The sequence below is a fragment of the Dermochelys coriacea genome, chromosome 8 (assembly GCF_009764565.3).
Source record: "Dermochelys coriacea isolate rDerCor1 chromosome 8, rDerCor1.pri.v4, whole genome shotgun sequence".
Lineage (NCBI taxonomy): Eukaryota > Metazoa > Chordata > Testudines > Dermochelyidae > Dermochelys > Dermochelys coriacea.
This window is the reverse complement of record NC_050075.1, coordinates 95,773,701-95,798,711: the sequence shown is the minus strand read 5'-3', so window position 1 is coordinate 95,798,711 and position 25,011 is coordinate 95,773,701. Positions and strand designations below refer to the sequence as shown.

General features: G+C 49.6%; 1 protein-coding gene and 1 long non-coding RNA gene across 2 annotated transcripts; one reads left to right on the top strand and one right to left on the bottom strand.

The window, feature by feature from the left end:
• Positions 1 to 745: 745 nt before the first annotated feature.
• Positions 746 to 2,294, bottom strand: LOC119860713. Its single transcript, XR_005294612.2, has 2 exons — positions 1,735 to 2,294; positions 746 to 989 (listed from the first exon to the last, which is right to left on the bottom strand). It is a non-coding gene; the product is annotated as an uncharacterized LOC119860713 (long non-coding RNA).
• A 2,813-nt stretch (positions 2,295 to 5,107) lies between these two features.
• On the top strand, positions 5,108 to 23,625 carry PCSK9 (proprotein convertase subtilisin/kexin type 9). The gene is made up of 12 exons (XM_038411876.2): positions 5,108 to 5,868; positions 8,121 to 8,312; positions 10,291 to 10,414; positions 11,231 to 11,364; positions 12,157 to 12,298; positions 12,911 to 13,107; positions 13,656 to 13,839; positions 16,951 to 17,121; positions 18,189 to 18,337; positions 18,722 to 18,902; positions 19,833 to 20,014; positions 20,256 to 23,625. Exons 1-12 carry the CDS (start codon positions 5,686 to 5,688, stop codon positions 20,460 to 20,462), a joined length of 2,046 nt encoding a protein of 681 aa, XP_038267804.1. The 5' UTR covers positions 5,108 to 5,685; the 3' UTR covers positions 20,463 to 23,625.
• The last annotated feature ends 1,386 nt before the right edge of the window (positions 23,626 to 25,011 follow it).

Here is a 25,011-nt window from a genome sequence, read left to right as displayed (position 1 = left end):
CCAAACTGTTCCTTATCAATGCCTGTCTTCCCTCCAGGCAGGCTCAATCAGGCATCAATCCTAGCTCAGCTCCAGGCTAGGCTCGTCTCTCACCACATGAATATTATTGAACTGTACTCCTCCTAACCCAGCCCTCACCTGAGCAGGGCCTTCCCTTTTTAGCCTCCTCCCTTCAGACCTGGCACCCCTACAGGTGTAGCAGGAGAGGCTGATTAACTCTTTCAGGTCCGGGTGGGGTCTGTAAACCCCATCACATAAGGGCAATAGATAAAACAAGAAAGCTCCAGTTTCTCCTGCAATCATGAGCCGTTTAAAAAAAAAAACCCAACCCCACTAAGCTGTGAGGCTTGTGATGCCACCAGGAGCACTGAGCTAGGAGTAGGGCAGAAGGCTGAGCAGCCGCTGAGGTAAATGTGCCATAGAACTTTACCCAGAAAGGTTTAAGAACAGATCAATCTCCTCACTTTACTGCCCCATATGCACACCGCTGCTTAAGAAATACTGCTACTAATAGGGCCACAGCCACGTGAGGGTCTAGATTGGGTGCTTACAGTTAGGCTCTTAAATCTATACATAGGCATCTAAATATTAGTAGCCTGATTTTCAGCAGTGCTGAGCACCCACAAATCACATCCCAGTCAGTGGGAGATGCAGATTCCCAGCACCTTTGAAAACCAGGCCACTTGTATTGAGGGGCCAAACTATTGCTTTATGAGCCTAGCATTAGTTCCCAGCTCTGCAAATGTCGACCGACCCTTTTATTTTTAAAAGCGATTTTTGGGCGTTTCACATTTAACACAAAAGATTTCTCTCCTTGCACGAGAGATGAGAACATCCAGCTCTTTTACTCTTCATGCTCCACGGAAGGCTGGGAAACGGGAGGTGGAGTTCTGTGGAAGCAGCAGCCAAGCAGAATGAGGGCCACGTGCTGTCAGTTTCTTTCGTCTGATGGACATCTCAGGGCCGCAGGGGTTGGCTGGGCTGAAAAGCTAGAGCAATTCATGTCAGTTTCAGGATCCTGCCCATTGCTGGGCTCCCTTGCTTGTCAATTTGTCTGTGCTACCCAGAGATGCAGCCAAGCTGACAGGGAGCCACTGAGCAGACAGCAGCTGTGTGAAATGGACAAGTGGCAGAGAATTGGCAGCAAAAGGATTCGTGTCTCCCCTCAGTTACCCCGCCTGATTTTTGATGTCACATGGGCTTGGACAAGTCACCCCTTCTGTCTTCTCATTATGCTAATTAATTTGTTTTAACAAGGTTAGTCACCCCAGTAAGACATGCATACGCTTGGGACTTTAAATCAAAGCCATCTTTATACCATATGTTGTTGTTGCCCCTTCTGTTTAGCTATAAGTGCCTATTGCTGTAAAGGTCCATTTAATTTCATTGCTTTTGCACTTGAAATGTCCAAAACCAGAGCCTGATGCTGCAGTTGTTATAAAGCACAGATTTTCGCAGGGACCTAAGGGAGTTTGGCACCAAAGTCCCACAGAATTTCAATGGGTTTTGGTACCCAACTCCATTACACTCTTTTGAAAATCTCTGCTTAAATCAATAGCAAGGTTCCTATTGACTTCAATAGGAGCAAGCTCAGCCCCTAGCAATAGCTCATTTGTACTAAAGAGAAGCCAGTGTGATTATCTCAGTGTTGCTCAGCACCTGGTATTTAGACCAAAGGACTGGAAAATATAAATGAGATATTTTAAATGTTATGGTGATGGGGTTGGGACTCACCACTGCAGCACCTCCTGCTGGCTTGTCAGGGAATTAGCTCAGTCCAGTGTGGAGCGCCTTCCACTGGTGGTGTCCCATCTGTCTCACCCTCCATTGGCACCTGGACCCATGTTGCTCCCTTCTTGTGGCATCCTCTTCAAGACGCTGCCCTCCAGTAGTGCCCCTTAGTCCTCGCTCACCCCCTTCCAGTGGGAGGTTATCAGCAGTCTTTCACTTCGCCCAGCTGCAGCAGCCAACCACAGCCCAAAGTCTAACCCTTCATGTCAGGGGTCTGGTGCAGTCCACTATTGCCACATACAATAGCTGGGTGTATGTGCAAGGGTGGGAGGCGGACCCAGGCCCACCCTCTACTCTGGGTCCCAACCCAGGGATCCTTTGGCAGCAGCCTTCCTGCCCTCCTTCTCTCCCCTTGTCTGCCTCTCTCCCTGGGCTGCTTCCCCTTCGGCCCCTTTGCACCGGCTAGGCCCTTCCCTCAGGGCCTGCAGCCTGGCAGGTACCAGGCTAGGCTAGGCTAGGCTAGGCTGCCCTGCCCTGCCCTGCCCTGCCCTGCCCTGCCGCTAGTCCCCTCACACAAAAGACCAAGCTTCACCCTCTGAAGGCCTGAGAGCCTCTCCCCTGGGCAGCCTTTATATAGGGCCTTGCCTGGCCCTGGTTGCTGCCTCTTACTCAGCCTCTGATTGGTTCCCTAGCAGGCCTTCTCTGATTGGCTGCCAACCTGCACAGCCTCTCTGGCCTGCTGAAGCCCCATCTAGCATAGGAGTGGGGCAGCCACCCCACTACAGTTATTATTATTTCTTAATTATTATCACATAACCCCTTCTTCTCATTAGCCACAGCAGAGCCTAGAGGTGCAACCAAGATCAGGGCCCCATAGTGCTAGGTGCTGTACAAACACATAGGAGACAGTCCCTGCTCTGAAGAGCTTGCAGTCTAAATAGACATGTTAGAGGGGAAACTGAGACACAGAGAGGTGAAGTCACTTGCCCAAGGTCATCCAGAAGGTCAGTGGCAGGGCTGGGAACAGGATGCAGGTCTCCTGAGGCTCGGTGCATTGAACTAATCGGCCTCTCTGAATGAGCCTTCCAATATGCTTTATATATTGGACTAAACTAGGGTAAATTTTTGAGGGCTTCCTGCCTCAAAGATGCTCTATATAAATACACTGTCCTCATGCAGATATTTTAAACATTTCCTAATGGTTTGGTAGCAAAGAAATCCTGACAGCTGCCCAAAAATATAGACCAGAACACTGGGAGGAAAAAATCATTGCAGTGTGTGACGCACCTGTAAAAATTCCTAAACAGGATTAGAGTCCTTCATGAAAATTCATCTCCAGAGGAAGCCCATAAGCAACTTACAAACCCCTTCCTCTGAAAACTGTTGTTGAGTTTCCACCTTTGATTTGCCAGATCTCTCACTAATGCATGAAAAGTCTCAGATTTTTGTTATCAACATCAAAAAGAAAATGTCCTGAGCAGAATATATTAGTGTTAGGGAGGGATCTCTTCTTCCCCCTCTCTGTAATGTTATTACACTTGAACCTTGCTAATTCTTTGCTCCCCTGCAAACACAGGGGCCACAACATGGCATCAGTTTTTAAGGAGAATTTCTGAATGAAATTCCCCCAACTGACCCCCGATAAATGTCACAGAAGACTAGCGGTGTTGGCCCATTTCTCAGCAAAGGTTTAATAGTACTGAGCTGCAATTAGTTCTCATGTTATAATGTTTTGCCTAAAAATAGTAATGCTCAGTGTTACTTGGAGTCTGGTTTCTTCTGTATTGAGAGAGAGGTTCCATTTCAAGGTATACGATGGACCAAAGTTTATTTCTTTTCATTTCTTTCCTTGGTGCAAAGCACTGAATTATCATGTTGAGGGTTCCAGATTTGTCATGGCATTTTTTTTATCAAAAATCACAGTCATGGTAAATTTAGTAAAAGTCATGGGTTTAGTGTCTGCGCTATGATTTTTGATTAAACATGCCCTGACAAATGAAGGGGTACTGACTACCCCCAGCAGCATCCTCTGCCCCTGCACCCCAACCTTAATCCTGGCCTAGAAGGGAAGGGAGGCAGGGGCTGGAAAACGAGCCCACCCCACATTCACCCTGGGCAGTAGTGACTCCTGTGCCCTGCAGGGCTGAACCTGGCTCTCTGCTCCAGGTGCCGCAACCTGGCATGCTGGATTGCAGTGCCACTTAGGTTTGGCCTGCTACCTCGCTCCTCGCCATCATGATGCAGGGGTGGCTGGGCCAAATCTGAGCCAAATCTGTGACCCCACAACTGGGTTGCAATGCCCAGAGCGGGGAGCTAATCCCAGCCCCACGGGACAGGAGCTGCAGCTGCAGGGTAAGTCACAGACACACAAAAAGATCATGGTCAAATAGGAAAATCACACTTTCCATTACATTTTTCTCCTGCCGTGACAAACCTGCAGCTGTAATCATGTTGCTTGTAAGTGTTCACAGATCCTGCTGCCCTACTGTGGTTCCTTGCTAGGGACAGTGTGCCAGTGTCACCTCCTGGTGATGGCTTTTCTGTTGTTTTATGTGGGTTACTCTGCAGGTTGCCAGTGATGGCTCTGAGTTTGCTATTCACTTGTTCAAAGGAGCAGGTGCAGCAAAGTGATAACCAAGATAGATACATAGAGCATGTTCTGGTGGACTTAGTGGGTTCTCTTATCATGACGTTATTAATATTTCCTGGGGACAGCTTTCATCTCATTCCAAATTTAGCTAGATCTTTGCAGGGATTAGTGTGCAGGTCACTCTGGATTTTATGGAGCAGCCATTTTATTCTGTCTGCATTAATCCTAGGTTTTTACGTAGGTGATGTGTGACAAGCAAAGCACTGAATCCCTGCCCTGAGGATCATGCAGAACTGTACTATCTGGTTTTAAGGTTGCTTCTTTTCCAAAGCTTCTACTACTATTTGTGTCTTTTGTGGGACATCAGGATGTCAACATAACTGCTGCCCCTCCTCTGGATGGTTTTTCTGGTGGAGTGTGTGTTCTAGTAATGGATTTTGTTAACCATTTATTTTTGCTAGCTAATTAAAAAAAATTCATTTCCCCATGCTCTGTTTTATTTATAGGATTTACAGTCAGGAGGCTTTGTCCCTAGCCGGACTAACTTGATATGTCTGTGTATGTTGCTGTTTTAATGTTAGCATTTGCTTGTGGTTAGGCTCAGTATGATTGCATGATACGCCTGTGTTGCCCTTGGAAAATATACTTTCCTAGGATCAAAGTACTGGGAAAATGTTAATTTATTATACCCTGGAGAACTGGAATCAACTATTTCTTGTATGCTGTACCAATACAATAACCCACAGTAGGACTGTTTGCTAGTTTGTAATATGTGTGCATAAAATTGCATGCGCATTACAAGTATAAAATACAGCAATGTCTATTACATGCAATCACTGCCGAGGTGCATTTAATTAGACTGTTCTCCTTTGTGTATTTGGAGTGGCTCATGCACAGAAAAATCTGCATTTTTCTTCCTCAAGCTGTGAATGGTATTTTTTTTTTTTTTTTGCTTAAATAATCCTGTAATATGACGCCAGGAAAGAAAAAAGGGGCAGAAACCTGATCTCAATGGATAAGTAAAACTCCAGTTAATGTTTAACAAGCTAGAATGGTCCGATGGGACAACAGTGGCGTGATCCGGCACATCCACGCCCAAAAGATTTCGGGAAGCACGTGGAAGTGTGGGGGGGGGGGGGAAGTGGCCACACCGAGTGTGTGCGCGAGGGGAGCACTCGCCGTTCGCTAATCCGGCTCAGCCGCTGCAGGAGCAGATCGCGCTCCCGCCCGGGGCCCCCACCGAGCTCAGCCCGCGCGCCCCCAAAGGCTCCGCGCGAGCCGGGTTCTAGGCTCCGCCTCGCGCCTTCTCGCCGGGTTCTAGGCTCTGCGGCCCCCGCTCCCTGGGTTCTAAGGCTCCCCGGAGCATGGGCCGCTGCCCCCGCGCTCTGCTGCTGCTGGGCACGCTGGCCCTGCTGGCCCCGGGCCCCGCCGCTGAGGACGAGCACGACGAGTACGACGAGCTGGTGCTGTCCTTCCCCTCGGAGGAGGAGAACCAGACGGAGGTCGGGAGGCAGCTGGGCTCGGCCGCTTTCTACAGGACGAACAAGGCGAGCGGCGTCGGGGCTGGCGGCAGAGCGGGCTGGGTCGCGGGGAAGGGGGCTGGGGCCGGGGAGCCGCCCGCTGCAGGAGGGGAGCTTGAGCTGCGAGGCCGGGGGAGCCGCTTTCTGCTTCTGCCTGCTCGGCTGACCTTGGGCAAGTCCCTTGGCCGCGTGCTGCCTCAGTTTCCCTGGTCCGTGCACATGGCTCTGCGTGCCACGCACATGCAAAATAAACGAAGAACTCGCCCCGCCGCGCCGGCGGCTGCCCCTGGGGCTGCCCAGCTCCGGCCACGGCCCCCTGGCGCATGGGCTCCCCCCTCTCCCCCGTGGCGGGTGCGGCTGGGCCAAACCTGAGCGGCCCCGGGACCCCCCGTGCCAGGTTTCAGCACCCGGAGCAGGGAACCGGGCTCAGCCCCGTGGGGCAGGAGACCAGGAGCCGTCGCTGCGGGGTGAGGCTCAATCTGCAACCCCACCCCGTGGTAGGACTCGATCCCCCCCCCGCCTCCCCAAGTCCTTTCCCTCGGGGGAGGACCAGAAGTGCTGGAACTAGGGGTGCAGTAGCTTGAAATGGTTTCCATCATACACCAGTTTGGTTCAGCACCCCCACTATAAAAATGGTTCCAGTGCTTCTGGGCAGGATGCAACTCTCTTCCCACTCCCAAGGCCTCCAGTCCCTCAGGGGCAAGAGCCCCCGCTTCCCCCAGGAGAGGCTCCCCCACCTGCAAAAGGGTAGGACCTGATTCTCCCCCCACCCCTAAGCCTCCCTCTCCAGGGGGGCAGGACCTCCCCCCCCGCGGATAAAATGAATAAAACAAACTGTTGCAAAGAATCTAATGAATTTTGCTGGTTTGCTGCTTGCTCACCTGTGGGACCTCCTGAAAAAAGGTCTCTATGCTAGCGCTGCGGGTTGTGGTGGTGATCAGGTGGATCTCGGCATAAAAGAGCTGCAGAGACCGAGCTGACATGCCTACGGCCTCTTGTGCAGCAGGCGAGAGGCGACAGTGCCATGGGATGGCGAGAGGGATGGGCGCATGCCACATTTTTGGTGTGAGCTCCCTGGGTGTCTGTTGAGTGTCTCTTGTGTCCTGTGACAGCCAAAGAAATCAAATAAATAAAGCCACGTGCCCCCTGTTCTGGAGAGCAGCTTTGCACTGTGGAGCGTGTGGGGTTGCAAAGCAGCCATGCTTGGGAAGGAGGCTTAGGGAAGGCACATTGGTGTGCGGGGGCAGGCAATGACTTGTGGCGCTAACTTGTTGCAGCTACGATGGGCTGGTGCCTTAGGCTGTGGACCTGGCCTCGGCAGTTTCTTTCCTACCTCTTTTGGGAGCAGGCTCTTAAGCCCTTGTAGACCCAACTGCGTGACTTTAGAAACAGAGCTCTGGGGGGACCCTTTTCTTCCCCTTGAGGAGGGGAGGGTTTGGGTAGTGATGTGGAGAGGTGCAGAAAAATTTGGGCAGGAGGGCGGTTGGCTTGTCCTGAGAGTGTGTGAGGGATCTGGTCACTGAGGGTGGAATTGAGCATATGGGATGGGGCTGGGTTGGTGTCCCACCCGCTGACCTGCTAGACTGTCCACTTAACCCCCATTCTTGCCTTCTACCTCCCCATGATGAAGTGGTGATTTCACACTGTTTGGGGACTTGGTAAGATGTTTTCTGAGTATAATGCAGCTGCCATGGCGACTGTGTCCATGCAGTTTAATGAGATGTGTGGGGTATTTCATTCCCCTGTTAAACTCTGAATGGGCCTGGCACCTGCATCTCCCCATGACTACTTCATCTGCAGCTGCGAGAGCTCAGTGCCTTTCCATGAGTATAATACAGGCTCAGTGCATTCACGGTGTTGCTAGCTCTCGTAAATTTTTCTTCAAGTCGCAGCTCCTGGAGTCAAGTGATGATGTAAAAATCTCCCTTTTGTTTTGTAAATTTCTAGCCCTTACGGTTGCAGAGGACAATTTGGAAATGTGATCCATGTGGGCTCTGCAGACTCGAAAACCAGAAGCCAAAGAAAACCTAAATTATTTTTTTTTTTAAATCCCACGACTGTGAAGCCAATCTCATGATTTTCGAATACTTAGGGCTCACAATACTGCACACAGTTCCTTCCTTCAGATCATGTGTAGATTACATTACAAAGTGAACTCTGCTGTGCTGATTAAAGGAACAGCTCAAGCGACTGAGCTGGCAGTGAGAATTTGAACAGCAGTGTTTGCTCTGTGAAGGTGCATGGCTTTGAAAAATCTGCTTCTGCTTGTTTAAATTCAGGACATGTGGAGATTACCCGGGCAGTACATAGTGGTGCTGAAGGAGGAAACTCATAAATCCCAGACAGAGAGAACCATCCGCAGGCTGCAAGCTCGAGCAGCGAAGCATGGCTACCTAACCAAAATCCTTCACATCTTCCAGGATCTGTTCCAGGGATTTCTTGTAAAGATGAGCAGTGATGTGCTGGATATGGTAAGAGGATGTTGCACATCTGCCTTTTCAGCCTGCACTGGTTTTGTTTTCTGTTTGGAGGCATCTGGGGTGGGGCAGGTAGTGTGGAGAGTAGGTTTTTTTCCCAGTGGTAACAATTCTGTTTGAGGCAAGAACCATGTAGATTGAAAGGCAGGCAGGCAGGAAAGCAGCATATGCTGGAAGTAAAAGGATCCAGCCTAGAGAATGTTTGTCTGTCTAGATAGTGAGAACATCTAGAGTTGCAAGAGTAAGGATTGAAATACCCAGCTCTCCATCCACAAGTTTGCGAGGTTTGTAAATCCTCATGCTTCAGGGCATAAACTAATCTCTAATTTATGTGTTTAAGGAAGAAACTTTCCTGTGGGTTGATAATTCCATAACTGCCTGCATGAGGCTTTGAAGCATCTGGTGCTGGCCACTGTTCAAGACAGAAACCAGATGAGGTGGACCTTGGGTCTGACCCGTCCGGCAATTCCACTGTCCCTCCCCAATCTGACAAAAGTCATTGCGCTGATTTTACAGACCTGCTTTCCGATGCTTGCTGCTTTGAGTGGGATCTCATATTTGAAACAAATTGTAAATAGTGGGTCTGGAAAACTCAGAAAGAATCCAAAGTAAGGCAGATCCAATCAGGAATCCAAGCTGATGCAAGTCCCAGGTACTCCACCCACATGGCTGGATACAGACTTGTGGCTGCTAGTCGTATGTCTTCACTGATCAAAGAGCACGTGGGCGTAACTTGCACTTAAGCAGAGGCAATACAGTTCTCCTCTGTCCGTCATGCTGTCAGGGGTCGTGTGAGCATGTTGCCCCATAGCGACTTGAGTTTGAGGTCTGAGGCCAGCCCTTTGCTCTCAGGGCAGCACTGCCACCCCTGGCAGAGGGAGTGCCTGGCACGGGTCTCTGTAATTCCCCTTTGCACCTGCCAGAGGACCTCAGAGAGCTTTGCTGAATAGAACCTCACAGAGCTGAGGAACAAATTAGTAAATGAATGTGGTAGAGCGAGGCCTAGAACCCGAATTTCCTGACAGCCAGATCTGTGCCTTAGCCATCAGACCATCCTTTCTATGTCTCTAGGAACCCCTCCGTGCCTTCCAGAGCATTGATGAGCTCTGCAGGGAGCTGCATCTAGCACTGCTCCCAGGAAAGAAAGGTCACTGTGGTACATGTGCATTCTAGCAAGGGCTACAAAGGGGTCAACTTTGGAGCTACAGGGACAACCGCTGGCGGTTTAGTATCCTGTAAGTGGCCACCTCAATGCATTAGGAGGCTCCTGCTCTCTACCAGCATTTTGTCTGTGGTTGCACATCTGCTTGGAAGATACTGGTCATGTGGGTGGGGCTAGACAGTCCAGAATGGGCACATGAAGAATATTGTGAAACTCATTGTGACCATCATCGGTCTTAAAGCCAGGGCCCACTGGAAATCGAGGCTGTGGCATGGCCCCGTCTCCCATGGTGTCAGTTCTTCGTCGCTTGTGCAGGCTTCCGTAGTACAGCTATGGGACAGGAGCTAATGGAGCTGGAATGCCTGGAGTAACAAACCCTGCTCTCTGACTCGGACTGAGGACTACGTTCTCCACTGCTGTGAACGGGTGCAGCGCTGCTGACTCCAAGGCATCAGTTTACACCCACAGAGTGTTTGGCCCCTAATGCAGCTCTGAGTCTGGGATTGATTTGAGATTGTTTTTTTCCCCACATTCGACAAATAAAGCTCTGTGGGCACGTCAGAGCTGGTTGGGCGTTGACCAGTTGAGCACTCAGCCCTCATCAGCTTCAGTCGTGCAGCGTCAGAGCCTAGGAGAAAATAAACCACCTGCCTTGGGCAGCTGCAATCTTTCCCTGGCTTGGTGCAAGGAAGTTGCTAGACAGAACAGCTGAGCGCATCCCACGTTGTTCCTGTTCTGATTGGTGTGCACTGAGTACTCAGTAGCTAGGGTGTGTCCGTGCCATCTCTCTGTGATGTTTCTTTTGCACAGGCTTTGTGGCTGCCGCACGTTGATTACATTGAAGAGGACTCCTACGTGTTTGCTCAGAGCATTCCCTGGAACCTCGGCAGGATCGTCACAGCACAGTACAAGTCTGGCAAATATAACCCTCCCAGTAAGGGTCCCCCCCCTTATTTGAATTTATTTTAAAGGAGAATTCATGGGGCAGGAGATAATTTCCAGGGGCAAAATTGCACCTTCCAAATGCATGCAGAGAAGGTAGGAAACCTGCGCAAACATAGTTCCAAGTATGTGCAGAAAAGTGGGAGAACAAGAATCTCGGACACAACCTTTCTCCCTATCCGGGGACAGATGTCCTCTTCTGCAGGGAGTTTGTTGGCATTTTTGGCACTCTGAGCTTTTGAGGGGGCATGGCTTGCTAGGGAAGGGGCCAAGCCAATCAACTCTCTATGGTAATCTTCCCCTCCAAATCTGGGATACATTTACCTTGTGAGGATGGGGCAGGTTGGCAGCAGCTGGAGCAGAGTCCTTGGTCTACACTGTTTTCTCCTGCTCTCCCTGCAGGTCGTTGGTGCCTTTTGCGCTTCCTTAGGAGGATGGAGTCGAGAATGGAAGAAACTGCTATAGCTATAGTTCTGGGGGGGCCAGGGAGCTTGCATAACTACCCTGGAAGTCAGTGGGAGCTGTGAGCATGCAGAGTTTGCAGGATAGGGCCCTATATAGGCCCTGGACGGATGCATTGTGGTTTGTTGTTTCCCTTGCAAGCCACTGTTTGCAGGAATTGATAATTTGGCTGTAAAAATGTAGCCATGTGGTTTGTAAGATGGCAGTGCCCAGAAAACATCTGTGTGTCATCGCTTAGAGTGCTGGGCTGATGACAGCTACGACTGCTCTGGCCATAATGGTTTGTGTGCTTTCTAAGGGCGTTGTTGCCTTTCACACTGACTGTGCCGTGGCTTGTGTTTGGTAGATAAAGGAGATCTGGTTGAGGTTTACCTGCTAGACACCAGCATCCAGAGCAACCATCGGGAGATAGAGGGCAGAGTGTTTGTGACGGACTTCGAGAATGTGCCAGAGGAGGACGGCACGCGCTTTCACAGACAGGTGAGCGAGCCTATGGGCTCTGTCAGGGTCCTGGGCTCTCACTGCCTGTGAGAGGAACAGCTCAGGTTGTGGTGATTGGAATGGGGCCCAGCTGACGTAAGAGTAATGTGAGCATCCCAAACCCAGGGCAACAGAAGCATGCTGGCACCCTGCACAATTGCCACCCCTCTCTATAGGACTCTGCCCACTATTGTGTGTTATACTTAGCAAATCTAAGAGAGATCAAAGGCTAAGAACACCTGCATCACATAGCCCAGGGCCTTCAGTGGGATTGGAGGGTGCCCATCAAGGATGGTTATATGGATAACAAGACTATCCAGAGTTAATGCAAACAAAGAATTTTGGAAGGGATAAAACCTCATGCTTCAGGGCTTAGGCCGGTCTCTAACTACTAGGGATCAGGATCAAACCTTCATGGGGGGCAGATTGTCCCATGTCTTGAACCGTCCTGTGAAGTATCTGCTGCTAGCCACTGGCTGACAGGATACTGGGCTAGATGGACTATGGGTCTGACCCAGTGAGCAATTCCTGTGTTACTTATCTGTATCACTGAAAATGGCTAATATGCTAGAGAATAGCATGAAAGTGTAATGATAGAAATGGTGGTAGCAAAAAAAGGGCCTGATCCTGCATGCACCGACATGCATGAGTCCCTCTATATTGACGTTAGTGGAATCACTATTGTGCGTGTGAGAGTTTGCAGGATTGGGCCCCAAGTGTGTGTATTGGTGCCAATGCATGGCATGGTTTTGGAAACGTTCGCTGCCTTGCTTGACTTCCCCTCTCTGGCAGGCCAGCAAGTGCGATAGCCACGGAACCCACATGGCCGGCGTGGTGAGCGGGAGGGACGCTGGCGTGGCTAAGGGAGCCAGCGTTCGCAGCCTTCGGGTGCTGAATTGCCAAGGCAAGGGCACGGTCAGCGGGACCCTAATTGGTGAGTAAGAACCATTGATGTGTGTAGTGTCTAACTCCTGAGAGCCTGATTGGACAGTTGGGATTTTAGGGGCCGATTCAATGCCCACTGAAAGCCAACACCCGTTGGCTTCAGTGGCACTTGGCTCAGGCCCATGGGGTCAGATTGTCAGAAGCGCTCAACTCTCATTTAGGCACCTAAGAGGATTTTCAGAAGTGCCCCACACCCAATCTGCTGAGCTCTTTTGAAACTGACCTTTAGCACCTCACTGTGATGTGCCTCTGAATACTCTGTGACAGGGTGCACTCGTCCCGAGTGAACAAGGGGTTAACCACTTTTCCTAACCTCACTGGAAGGGGAGCCCCTCCCGGAGGGCACCTCTGCTGGGGTTCTGTTGACTCATCCTATCAGCCCGCTCGCCTGTACTGAGCAACAGTTGCTGATTCACCGAGTCTCTTTCCCTGTATTTTATTGCTAAGGATGATTACTGGAAAAGGATCTTGCTTCTTTCCAGCTGGAGGGGAGAGCTGAATCTGACCCCTCACTTCCCAGCTAGCAGGATGCGAGTGAATCATTAGTGCTGTCCTTTTCTGTGATCAATTTCTGTCCGCTTCATTTGTGCTTGATCAACAGGCCTGGAGTTTATCAAGAAGACCCTGACTGCCCAGCCCTACACCCCTTTGGTGGTGTTGCTCCCCTTTGCTGGAGGTTACAGCCGTGTTTTGAATGCAGCTTGTCGGCTGATGGTGCAGATGGGAGTGGTAATGATTGCTGCAGCTGGCAACTACAAGGAAGATGCCTGCTTGTACTCACCTGCGTCTGAACCAGAGGTATGGGGCTGGGACACTGCTTTCACTGACTGAGTGGGTACTAAGAGACCTGGCTTATATTCTTGACTCTGCCACAGTTTTGCTGTCGTCTGGCCTTGACCAAGGCACATCACCCCATCTGTGCCTCAGTTTCTTTGGGTGTAGAATGGGGATAACAATTGCTTCCCGTCCTTTGGACAAAGCGTGCTATGGGTCAGAGTCCCCCCCACAGTTTGTTTTGTTTGTTTGGAGGGAGGAGGGGGCCCCGAAGCACATCACTCCTCTGGAAAGAGCTCGAGGCTCCTGGCTATCCCCACCCTTGCAATAAACTTTGAGTCTCCCTGGGGAATTATATAGTCCTAGTCTTTTACAATTCCAGTAATCCTGAAGGAGGGGTGTGGCTTTGTGTTCCTGTGAAGGCAAAACGTTATTCAATAGCATTCACCCTGGTGAGCAGGAGGAATTATACAGGCCGGTGTGGATTGATTTGGGACTTTTAATGCAATTATGGACAGTCTGTTCGCTGCTGACGTCCCAGTTGACTCGTGTCTTTGTGCTGTAACCCTCAGGTGATCACTGTCGGGGCAACCGACTTCGAGGACCAGCCCGCCTCCATGGGAGCCTTAGGAACAAACTTTGGCCGGTGTGTGGACGTCTTTGCCCCGGGCGATGATATCATAGGGGCCTCCAGTGACTGCAGCACCTGCTTCACTTCCCAGAGTGGGACGTCCCAAGCTGCTGCACACGTGGCAGGTGAATCGATTGTATTTTTTAAATGCAGCAGTAGGATCAAGCAGTAGTGGCTCTGTGACCGCGTGCCTAGCAGGGTAAAAATGAACCATCCCCAGCAAAGCACATTACGTTGACTAGCACAAGTGCAACCTGGGCAGAACTGGGTTCTATTGCACTTCAGGGGTGTGTTTAAAACATGAGTCCTAGCTCCTCAGAAGGGAGCGGGGAGGCATTGGACTTGAGTTTCCTGGGTTACTTGGGGAAAGTCACTTAAGTTCTCTGTGCCTCAATTCACCATCTGTGACACTAGGATAATAGTCCTTTGTCTGTGTAGCTCTGTGGGGCAGGGACTATTATGTGTTTGTACAGCGCCTTGCACAATGGAGGCCAGATGTCCATTGGGGCTTTTAGGCTCTGCCATATACTAATCAGTGCTGCAAAGCGGAGCCATGTTTTATCCCTCTCAGGTAACAACTGCTGTGTCTCTTGTAGTAAAGACAAGGCAGGACTTGGTTGCAATCAGGTGATTTGTTTCTGACGCTGCTGGAATGTGACCAGAGTCATGCAGTGTAGGTGGAGCCCTACAGACAAAACAGGCATCGTGCTTCCCCAGAGGAAGGCGTAAGATAGAACTACGGTACACAAGGCTGCAAGCAGTCAGTGCATGGCCTGATGCTACACTATTCGACAGCCATGGCCCAGAGCTACCATTGGTATGGACTGTGAGTACATCTACATTGCAAAGAAAATCCCATGGCACCAAGGTTCAGAGCCTGGGTCAATTGACTCAGGCTGGGGGCTAAAAATAGTGGTGTAAATGTTCCCACTCAGGCTGGAACCTGAGCTCTGAAACCCGCCCTGCTTACCGCATTTCAGAGCCTGGGGTCCAGCCCAAATAGGAACATCTGTGCAGCAATTTTAGTCCCACAGCCTAAGATCTGCAAGCCTGACTCAACTGGCCTGCGCTGTGGGTTTTTCTTTGCAGTGTAGACGTACTGTGGCATCTGGGCCACATCGGGTAAGGCCCTCCCTGTGCTGTCCATCTACATCAGTACATCAGTTTCCGCCCCCACCCCGTCTCCAGCCTTACAAAGCACCTTCATGCAAATCCATGCCTGTGCCCTGATTAAGCAGTGGGAAATGCCCGGCTGTGTGCTACGATCTAATGGTGATGCGCCTTGTGGATTCCTGGGCCCAAGGCTGAGTGCTGTTAACTGTCAACACGTTTCCGTCTTAGACCATAAATACACACGCTCTATCCTAGTGGGATTGTAGACTATGGGTCCCTACGGCATGAACAGGCAGGGGAAGAAGAGAAAACGTTTACGATGAGGAAAGAACGCTTTCAGTTAGGCGGCAGGTTATGTTAGGGGAAAATAGTCCCAGATGGCAACAGGTTTTTTGATGCTAGGTCACTAACATTTTTAATGGAAACATTTAGGGGAGTGAATTGATTTTGAAGCTGATGCTATGGAGAGGATACTGCAGGGACCTGTAGTTCCCTAGATGATTCTTTCCTCGTGCACCTCACATATCAGCTTGGTGGAGGATCAGCGAAGAATTAAATGAAGACGAAACCTGAGCTTGTGCATTGAAATGTTTCTGCCTGGAGGTTAAGTTTAAGGATCTCAAACTTAGGATCCCGTCGGGAGAATATTGGTTTTGCAAAGCAGAACTTCCTTCTTTCCCGATGAATCGCAGAGCGAAACGGAAGGTCAACGCTGCACTGGAGTATGACTGAAGGGGCGGCATGATATCTAGGGTGTGATGAGGTCCAGTCCCGAATGAAGAGCTCGTCTGGTGCAGTGTCGTCAGTGACCCAGTAGCCACATGTCACAGATCCACAGCGTCTGGTGCATGCCCCAGCCTGTGACCTTTGGCAGTGACCCCTTTTGTGGGCTGGGCCCCAAGGACTCCGATAGATCTACAGGGGCAAGCCCATGCCCTCCGAGACTCTGCAACTGGGCTTGTAGGTGCTAGTGATCCATGGCTTCCTGCAGTGAATCCATCCAAGCCAGACTCCTTTGGGAGGCTTGTACGGTGCCCCTTCAGGGCGCCGTGCTTATTTGCAACCACCCCAGGCCGCCTCTCCAAAACAAGCTAACAATTTAGTAGGCACCTGTCCTACAGCATCGAACAGTCCTTCGGTTAGCAAAGAGAGGAAAAGGTGAAGACAGAGTCCAGCTTGGCTGCGGTGGAAGCCATCTTGTCTTGCTCTCCCAGTCTCTGTCCCTTTGTCCTTGACCCCAGGTCTGTGTGCGTGTCTCCAAAGGCCAGCTCTTAACCCAGGCACCTGACACCTTCTCCCTTGGTTCTCCAGCTGCGGACTTTGCTCTGCTTCCTGGCGAGGGGTGGGGCGGGAATCTCCTCCCTCTTGGTTGCTAGTTATGAATGTTCTGGCCGTTGGGGTTCCCACTCTCTCTTTCTGGATCCTCCATTGATATGGGTTGGTCTCAGCCAGTCCTTAGATGACCATTCATACCATTCCCAGCAGTTACGTGACTCAACACTTAATGAGCCCTGTTCTATCCCAAGAGTAGCTGTGTAACCTTCACTGTTCGTGCACAGCAGTGCAAAGCACAGGGGGAAACTGAGGCATGTACCGGCATCATAAAAATATTCCCAACATTCCCTCTTCATTATACCATGTGACAATCGCAGTCTCAGATACTCCTGTATGCCTGCTCCAAGAACAGTGCACATGTCATTCACGTGACCTCAGTATGGGTCTTTGTGCCCTGCTAGTGGCTGATCTACAAAAGAGGCTTGTGAGCTGACTATAGCTACTAGGGGCTAGGTTGGGAAGTAGAAGCTCATGCTTTTAGTGTGAGAGATCCTGGGTTCAAACTGAAGATCCATGGTAGGTGGTCATGTCTCTCTCTCCCCCTCTGAAATGTGCCTGGTTCTGAATTGACATAGCTGCAGTGCAAATGCAAGTGTAATGAAGACTTGGTTTTGATGACACAAATTCTGCAATGGCGTTGCCAGGTGTAAGCAGACCTGGCACCTGGAGGTGTAATCTAAAGCAGATACGCTGCTGCTTGCCTGTATATTCTCCAGGGCCTTCTATACGCTTTCTCATGTTCAAATCAGCATTTTAAAACCGAAATGGTGTGTGCGCTTCTCTCCTAGGCATCACAGCCATGGTTCTGAACACCGACTCTGCACTGACGCTCTCTGAGCTCAGGCAAAGGCTAATTCATTTCTCCACCAAAAACGTTATCAATGAGGCTTGGTTTCCTGAAGGCCAGAGGCTGGTCACGCCCAACAGAGTGGCAGGACTGCCCAGCAAACTCATAGCAGGTAAATCACGCACGCTTCCTGGGGCAGATGTGCAGCCAAGGGAGAGGCTCAAGGTGACAGCATTGCCGTTGTAATAAGGCTGAGCTGTGCATGACTGAAACGACACCCAATTAGGGGCTGGAATTGTCCTCTAAGGATATGTCTACACTGCAATGAAAACCACACAGATGGCCCATGCCAGCTGTTTAATTATGGTGTAGATGTTGGGGCACGGGGGCTCCAGACCTTGGGCTGCAGCTGAGCCAGAGCATCTACATTGCAATTAAACAGTCCCTTAGCACCAGCCTGAGTCAGCAGACATGGGCCAGCTGCGTGTTTTTAATTGCATTGTAGGCCTAAGGTAAGTTATCCCTAGTGACTTGACTGATGGATTTGTGCAAAGAAAGTCACGTAGGATTGCCATGTGGCTGGCTTTCAACCACAAAGTTTAGTCAAAAAGGGGACTGAAAAGATGTACTGACTGGACACCAAAAGCCCGGTTACTGCGGGCTGGGTGGCGGGTGAGACGCCAGGTCATCAACCCCCACCAGTCTCTGCTTAGCCGGGGCTGCCTCCTACCTGCATCTCGTGGGCAGGCAGGCAGCAGGCTCCTCCTCAGGCCACAGCTCCCATCCCAGCCCTGGAGCAAAGGGAGCCCAGCTGCACGGGGGGGGGGAGAGGAGTGCGGGGGCGGGAGAGGGAGGAGGAAAGGATCAAGTGACTTGGAAGGGGAGGAGGGAGAGCAGCAAGCAAGCAGGGGGCAGGGCCTTGGGGGGAGTAGGCAGAGCAGGGGGCGGGGCCTTGGGGGGGACTAGGCAGAGCTGGGGCAGGGCAGAAAGGTCCGGCTTTCAGAAGTTGGCAGGGAGTTTGTGCACGTAGAGAGCGCAGCAGGGCTTGCTCTCATTCTGAAACCTCTTGTGGTCAGCGATACCTGCTGCTTGGTGCAGAACCGAGCCCACTCGTTGCCGTTTTACTTACTCACGTGACTGAACGTGGCCCCTGGAGCATTCCATGTGCTCCTGAGGATGCGGCATCGATGGGAAGCAAACCTGCTGCACGGGACTGATGACTGAGCTGTCCCTTTTCAGGTGAGCAGTTGTATTGCCGCTCCGTGTGGTCTGCCCCGTCCGGGTCGACTCGCTCTGCGACAGCTGTCGTGCGCTGCAGTGGGAACGAGGAGATGCTCAGCTGCTCAAGCTTCTCCACAAATGGCAAGCGGCGAGGAGAGCGTATCGAGGTGATGCTCCACTGGGGGAGGTTTGGGGTGCTGCAGTTGACCCTCATGCATCTCATGTCCTATTGAAATCTCTCAGGCTGTTCCTCAGAGGTACGTAGGTGCCTGACTCCCATTGATTTCAGTGGGAGTCCAGCCCCTAAATACCTTAGCATCTAGGCCTCAGCCTGTAGGACCCAATAGTTCATTGAGGATCCCACCCATCAGACCTTATGCAGGCAAAACCTTCCAGCACTCCAGAGGCACTTGGTCTCCATCAGGGCCGTCAGATTTGTCCCTTAGCGAATAGTGTGTGTGGGGAACAACCTCAAGGCTCCTGCAGCTCCCTTGAGCAGGGACTAGAAACATCGGAAACGTTGCCTTACAATGGTGCCTTCTGAATTGTAGGTTCCTGGAGGCAGGAAGCAGTGTGTGGCTTACAATGCATTTGGCGGCCATGGTGTCTACGCTATAGCGAGGTGTTGCATTTGGCCCAAAGCTGACTGCCAGATTCACACCAGCTCCCAGGCTGCAGATGGTGCTTCGACAACTGGAGTGGGCTGCTCCAAGGAGAACCATGTTTTGACAGGTACGGCAGGCTGTCTTGCTGATGACAGCTAGAGTAGTAGTACTTGATCCAACCTTACTCTCTGCTGTATGAGGCTGGACCAGCCAATTCTGTTTATAAGTGAGATACCCAATTTAAAGAAACTCTTGGGAGTCTTAGGGTTAATTCCAACTTCTTATAATTTATCAAACGCTCTCTCTGCCTAAAGAAAAGGAGTACCGGTGGCACCTTAGAGACTAACAAATTTATTAGAGCATAAGCTTTCGTGAGCTACAGCTCACTTCATCGGATGCATTCTCTGCCTAGTCACCTGTGCAACCAGAATAATACATTCACTTGGGAAGTTCAGCTGAATATTTATAAAGCGCTTGGAGGTCCTTGGATTAATTTATATCCGTGGTCTTATTTTTGTGCTGTATAGGCTGGTTTGATAGTTCCTGAACTAAGCAGCTAGCTGATACTTTAGTTTTTGCTCCCAGTACTTCATGTTCTCCTTGTATGGGAGATTGTGACGCACACATTTCCTTAGCATGCCGACCAGTTCAGTGACTCAGAGCACCTCTCTCTGTTGTTTGTGGGTTCCAGTTGCTGGATTTCTGGTGGTTTGCAAAATGAATAATCTGTTAGCCCTGATGTTTAAAATTAAACACCCTGCTTAGGTCACAAGTACAATTTTTGGGTCTCGTCTTACCCTCCAGACTGTATTTGCCCACGTATCACAATCGCCATGCTGGTTTGACTGGCATTGTCCACTCTGGAGCGGCCTCTGTTGGTGATATCCGGGAGCATTTCATATCAGGTTTGAGGTGCGTTGGCAGAGATGCTGCCCCTGCACCGTTCCATGCTATTTTCTGCTTCATGTTTTGAAGCGAAACTGATTTCCCTGACAACTAATTGCTCACAAGAGCAGGCTTTGAGCATTCACCTGGAAGCGTTCTGTATTATTGGCAGGTTGTAGCTCCCATTCTTTTGCTGGCGAGTTTAGTGACAACGTCAGACCCGTTCTAAGGATGGAGACCAGACACCACCAATGCGTAGGTAGAACGGATGTGACCTTGCATACTTCCTGCTGCCATGCCCCCAGCATCGAATGCCAGGTGAAGGAACACTCACCCGTGGGCTTCCAAGAAAAGGTATGGCAGAACCAATCACAGTAGGTATTTTCAGAATCCTTTTGCTAGCTGTCTGTTGAAATTGTTCTTACTACATTCTAATGGGTCTTCATAACCCCCCCCCCCCGCCCCATAAAGCTGCTTTACATAGCATCACTTCAGTCATTGAAATAAATGGAGCTGTCCCTGCTTACCCCAGTTCTCAATCTGACTCATATTAATATTTCCCCACAAAGAGTGATTCCATCCCTCTTCCTGGTAGGTGGCAGTGACCTGTGATGAAGGCTGGACTTTGACAGGATGCAATGCGTATTCCTGGGGGCCTGGCACCCTTGGCGCCTACGCCGTGGATGACACTTGCGTGGTAATGAGTGCTCTCGCTGGCAAAGGGGCAGCGGCCATCGCCATCGCCATCTGCTGCAGAAGCAGACATTTGGAAAATGACAAGCACTCTTCCAACTACAAGTGAGGACAGTGCCCATGGCCACAAGGCGCCCCTGCTGAGACAAAACTGACATCACACCAAAAAAGACGCATTCCAAAACCATCACCTTTCCAGATTCCAGAGCTGAGGCCACTACTCCCAGTTTGGTCAGGGCTGAGCGTGATGGAATAAGAATCACTAATTGCTTGCAGGTGGGAGTTATAACACATCTAAAATGCAAGGGTTGTGGTGTCTGGAAACGCTTAATCCCAGCGCCCTGAGGATGAGATTTCCCCCTCCCCCCCTTCTTCCACAGGACCTCCTAATTTACTGCATATGGATTCTAGCAGGGCGACATTTGGCAAGAAGTCCTGCCCACCAGTTTGTAAGCATATTTTGTTTCTGTTGTCAAGCAGCAAGGTTATAAGCTCAGTGTCAGCCAAGTGGTTTGAGGGTGACCAAAGGTGGTGTATTTACTGCATCAGGTCAGCAAGCCCTTCGCTCTTCTTGGCTGTGGTTGCTAGGTACCTTGGTTACCTCTGCAGCATTCTGTGGGTATTTGTGTTACCACCTCATCCTTTTACTGCACTCGGGGGCGGATTCTCCCTCCTGCTATAGCCCCCGTGAGCAGCTGTGGCAGTGAGGGGGCCGTGAAAGCCTTGGATTTGGCAAGGCGAGAATTCTCCTGGCTCAGGAACTGGACTTATGTGGCTCTCTTTATATCCCCTAGTGCAGAGAGTGATGGGTGTGGGTGAAGCTCTAGGGGCTGCCATTAAGGCGATTCTGGCTGGCACAGTCTCCCCCAGGCAGTTCAGCTGCCTAAGCTGTCGCAGCAACACCCAGTCAGGGTCCAAAATTTGCCTTAAAGCCACTGTAGTCCCCAATCGGGCTCAGACTGATCCTCCAGGAGGCGTAGCACAGGGCCCTCGCTCTCTGATTTGCAATTAGCCAAAAACCCCAGCAGGGGTTTTAATTTTAATTTTTTTTGTTTCTAGTAAAATCTCGTTTTCTGGTTGTTCTATAGCCTCTTTCCTCCAAGCAGAGCCCCAAGTGCTTTACAACCCCCGCTCCAGCAGTCATGGCACTGAAACGTGCAAAGTGAAGGCCTCTGTGCACAACAGAGCAGTGTGGGCAATGCCATGGATTCCCTCACCTAACTGCCCCTGAGCTGCTGAGACAGGCGAGGCCTGGAGAGGGAATTACCCCCCCCCCCAGGAAAATGCACCAGAGAGGAACATCAGGGAGTTAGCACCACTGTGGCAGCAGCAGGAATTTGGCCCAGGCCTCCTCTGGGTCTCCTAGTTGGCAGTTCTTTGCCTCCACAGCACTCCTCCCTGGCCACAGCATCCCCATGCCCAGATCACTCAGCGTGGGGAGGTTCTCTGTGCAGGTCCAGAGATTGTGCATGAGGCATAGTGCCCTTGGTCCGGACATTTTCCTTCGTTAGCTGAGACCAGCCACATGAGGGTCAGTTCTGATATTTTTGGGATACAGGCTCCTGGCCACTAGGAACTGGACTGACACCATCACTTCACTTTCTCTAGGTGCCCCCCAGCAGGGATCAGCTTGTAACAACCAATCCCCCAGTGATGAATGCAGTATGAATTCCTAGGAAGTACACTAAAGCTAATGGACATGATCTGTAGTTTAGCCAGGCTTGGTTTATATCTCACTACAATCCCTGACCTCACAATGCATTGTTTATGTAAACATTTATAGTACAAAAGTGATCTTTGTGGTGTATTCACTTGCATTGTCACAGTTTGGCAAAACCAGAATCTCTGTAACCAAATGCACTGTTGGTGGGGCTTTTTTCTTTACTCCTCAGATTTCAACTAGACCCCTCAGGGCTAGCTCATCTAGTTTAACACTTTTTGGAGCTTTAGCTCTCCCAAAAGATAGCCTAATAGTGTGGCAAATAGACCCCAGTTTACTCTTAGTCAAGCTTGCACCCTCTAGTTTAATTGCTTGCTTAATCAGATTTTAATCTGTAAAGATAGAGATTTTGCTGCTGCTTTGTTAGCTTTTTTTTTTTTAAAGCAAAAGAAAGTTGAAGTATAAATGTTGACCTCCTGTATTGCTTTAACTGGTCTCCTTTCGGGTCCTCCCTTCGGGGAAGCTTATATATTTGAACTAACATGCTGTAATTCATTACCAGTTTTTTTTTTTTTTTTTTAATATAAAGAAAGCTTTCATCGTACTGTGGTTTTTACATTTGTATCTTGAAAATATTTATTCTGAGTTTTATAAACAGCAAATTTTATAATGGTGTCTTTTTAAAATAAAACACGTATGCCACAGTTTGGGAGTTCATCTGTGTACTCAACCGTCTTACTGTAAAATGGCAGGAGATTAACCATTGTATTCAGCATTGTGAATGGGCATCCACCTCCCAGGGAACTTGCATGGTGCTTAGCCATCCACGTTGCTTGAAGTTGATAGGAGAGGAGACAAATAGGTCACTCAGGTGCACAGGAGGTTAGACCAAGTACAGGACAGTGAGCAGGAGTCCTGGCCCCACTTAGGTATAGCTGCGCTGAATGAAGCTGGGAGCAAGCCTCCCACCCCACATAACCAAAGTTGTGCTAGCAGGGCTCAAGCTAGTGCACTAAACCCAGCAATGTGGATAGTCCAGCTTGTGCTGGAGCTCAGGCAGGCTTGAGAACCCAAATGTTTGCCTGAGGCAGAATGTCCACAGTGCTATTTTCAGTGCGCTACCTGGAGCCCCTAGTGCACATCTGCCTAGTGGGGCTGGAAGGGTCGCTCCCAACTACAGCGTAGACCCGAGTGACAGGCTGAGAACTTGGACCCAGTAGCTGTTCTGTGCTTCAGTTACCCTCTCTTACAGGGTAGCATTACAGAGCCTCTGAAGAGAAGTACTAGAAGGGCAAAATTATCTTACCCGTACCCTTCAACTACTTGTTAGCCCATGGGAAGAACCAGTCTGCTAAAGGAACTAACAGTGAAGCTATTCTACACAGGTACCTACAATAGCAGTGATGGTGAATAAAAAGATTTGACTGCAAGAATGAACTGCATAAACCTCCTGTTGGTTTGTGTTAAATGAGGCCTTAGATGGAAAGTTACCAGTTAATAAATAGCACATTGTTGTCCCTCTGCTTAAATTAATTAAAGGCTTTCATAGATTTGTGTCTATTCATTCTACTTATAAGCTGCTTTTACCTATCCATAATAAAGTTAACCTCCTGAGAACGTTTGAGCTGTTGTCTCAAATAGAAGTAAACAATATCTGATAAGCGCTCTAATTTAGAAGTACATGGAATTTTCATAAGGGAACAGTTTGGCTGTTTTAATGTGTAAAAGGTTTGAACTTTAAAAACTGACTTGGATACTCATAGTGGTTCAGACCATGCACTTGGCTTAAGATATAGCCCACAAAGGAGCTGGGAAAATGATCAGTTTGAATTTCAATTGCCTTGGGTAGGATTTTCTGAGAAGTCAGTTATCTCAATTTGGTGCACTAAATAAAATATATCTAGCAGGACTTAACCTGCACTTAAAAGAAGGGTGGCTGTTGTAAGAAGACGAGCAGGCATGCAATGGGATGGGGAAAGGTGGCTTTTATGATGTAGCATCTCTCAAACTTCTAATTTAAGTACATGCAATGAGGTGTGCTTTGCGGGTGGGAAGAGAAGATAGCAGCTTAGCATGGAGTCAGCTAGCATCTGCACTCAAATTCTTGGACAAAAATCTCTCTTCCCTCTTCAGCCTAAACAAGGAATGAATCTATTGCACTTACCCCCCAGACAGAAATTAAGCCGAATCTGCTCCTTTGTGCTGTCTAGCGTTAAGGCACAATTTCATCCAGTGTAGAAGACAGATTAGTTTGACTAAGCAGGTAAGTGTGTTAGCTAGGGAACTGACCAGTGTCAAAAGCCTGGGCTGTCATTGAGAAATTGGCCTGCTAAACCCAGGATTGTGAGTTCTATCCTTGAGGGGGCTATTAAGGGATCTGGGGCAAAAATTGGGGACTGGTCCTGCTTTGAGCAGGGGGTTGGACTAGATGACCTCCTGAGGTCCCTTCCAACCCTGATATTCTATGATTCACACCAAAGTCTTGGTTATGCCACATCTGAACACAGTACAGGAAGACTTTCATCCACATTAAGCAATTTCCAGGGGAGGTGCTTTATCATAAAGACATTAAAAGCAAGGATTGTTCTGCATAAAGGGGTTTAATTTGCTCAACTGAACAGCAAATAGCCCATTTGAGGATTGTCATGTGATTAACATTAAGAAATCAAAAACACTGCAACAGATTAACCTGAGATGTTTCTAGCACTTACTCAGTTTCCTTATAGATACTGATCAGTTTTAATACAAGATTAGTCCCTGCCTACCTGTGCCAAAAAACAAAAAAATCCTGTGCCAGGATTCTTACTGAATTGTTGCAAAGATCCAAGTGTGTGTGCAATTTTTTTTTTTTTAAGCAAGCAGGGAGAGCCTGTTCAATTTTGAACTCAGGAAACCTTTTCACTTCAACTTAAAACTACTTAAGTGAGAAGGCTGGAAGGTAGAAAACATTGCTGGTCAGTAGGATGCTCCTTAAAGAGCAGAAACAGAATTAATAAAA

Bases quoted from the DNA above. Each gene is read 5' to 3' on its own strand.
- PCSK9 (XM_038411876.2), top strand. From the start codon at position 5,686: ATGGGCCGCTGCCCCCGCGCTCTGCTGCTGCTGGGCACGCTGGCCCTG. The intron at 13,108-13,655 runs GTATGGGGCTGG...TGTAACCCTCAG, and splicing joins CACCTGCGTCTGAACCAGAG to GTGATCACTGTCGGGGCAAC. The intron at 13,840-16,950 runs GTGAATCGATTG...CTTCTCTCCTAG, and splicing joins AGCTGCTGCACACGTGGCAG to GCATCACAGCCATGGTTCTG.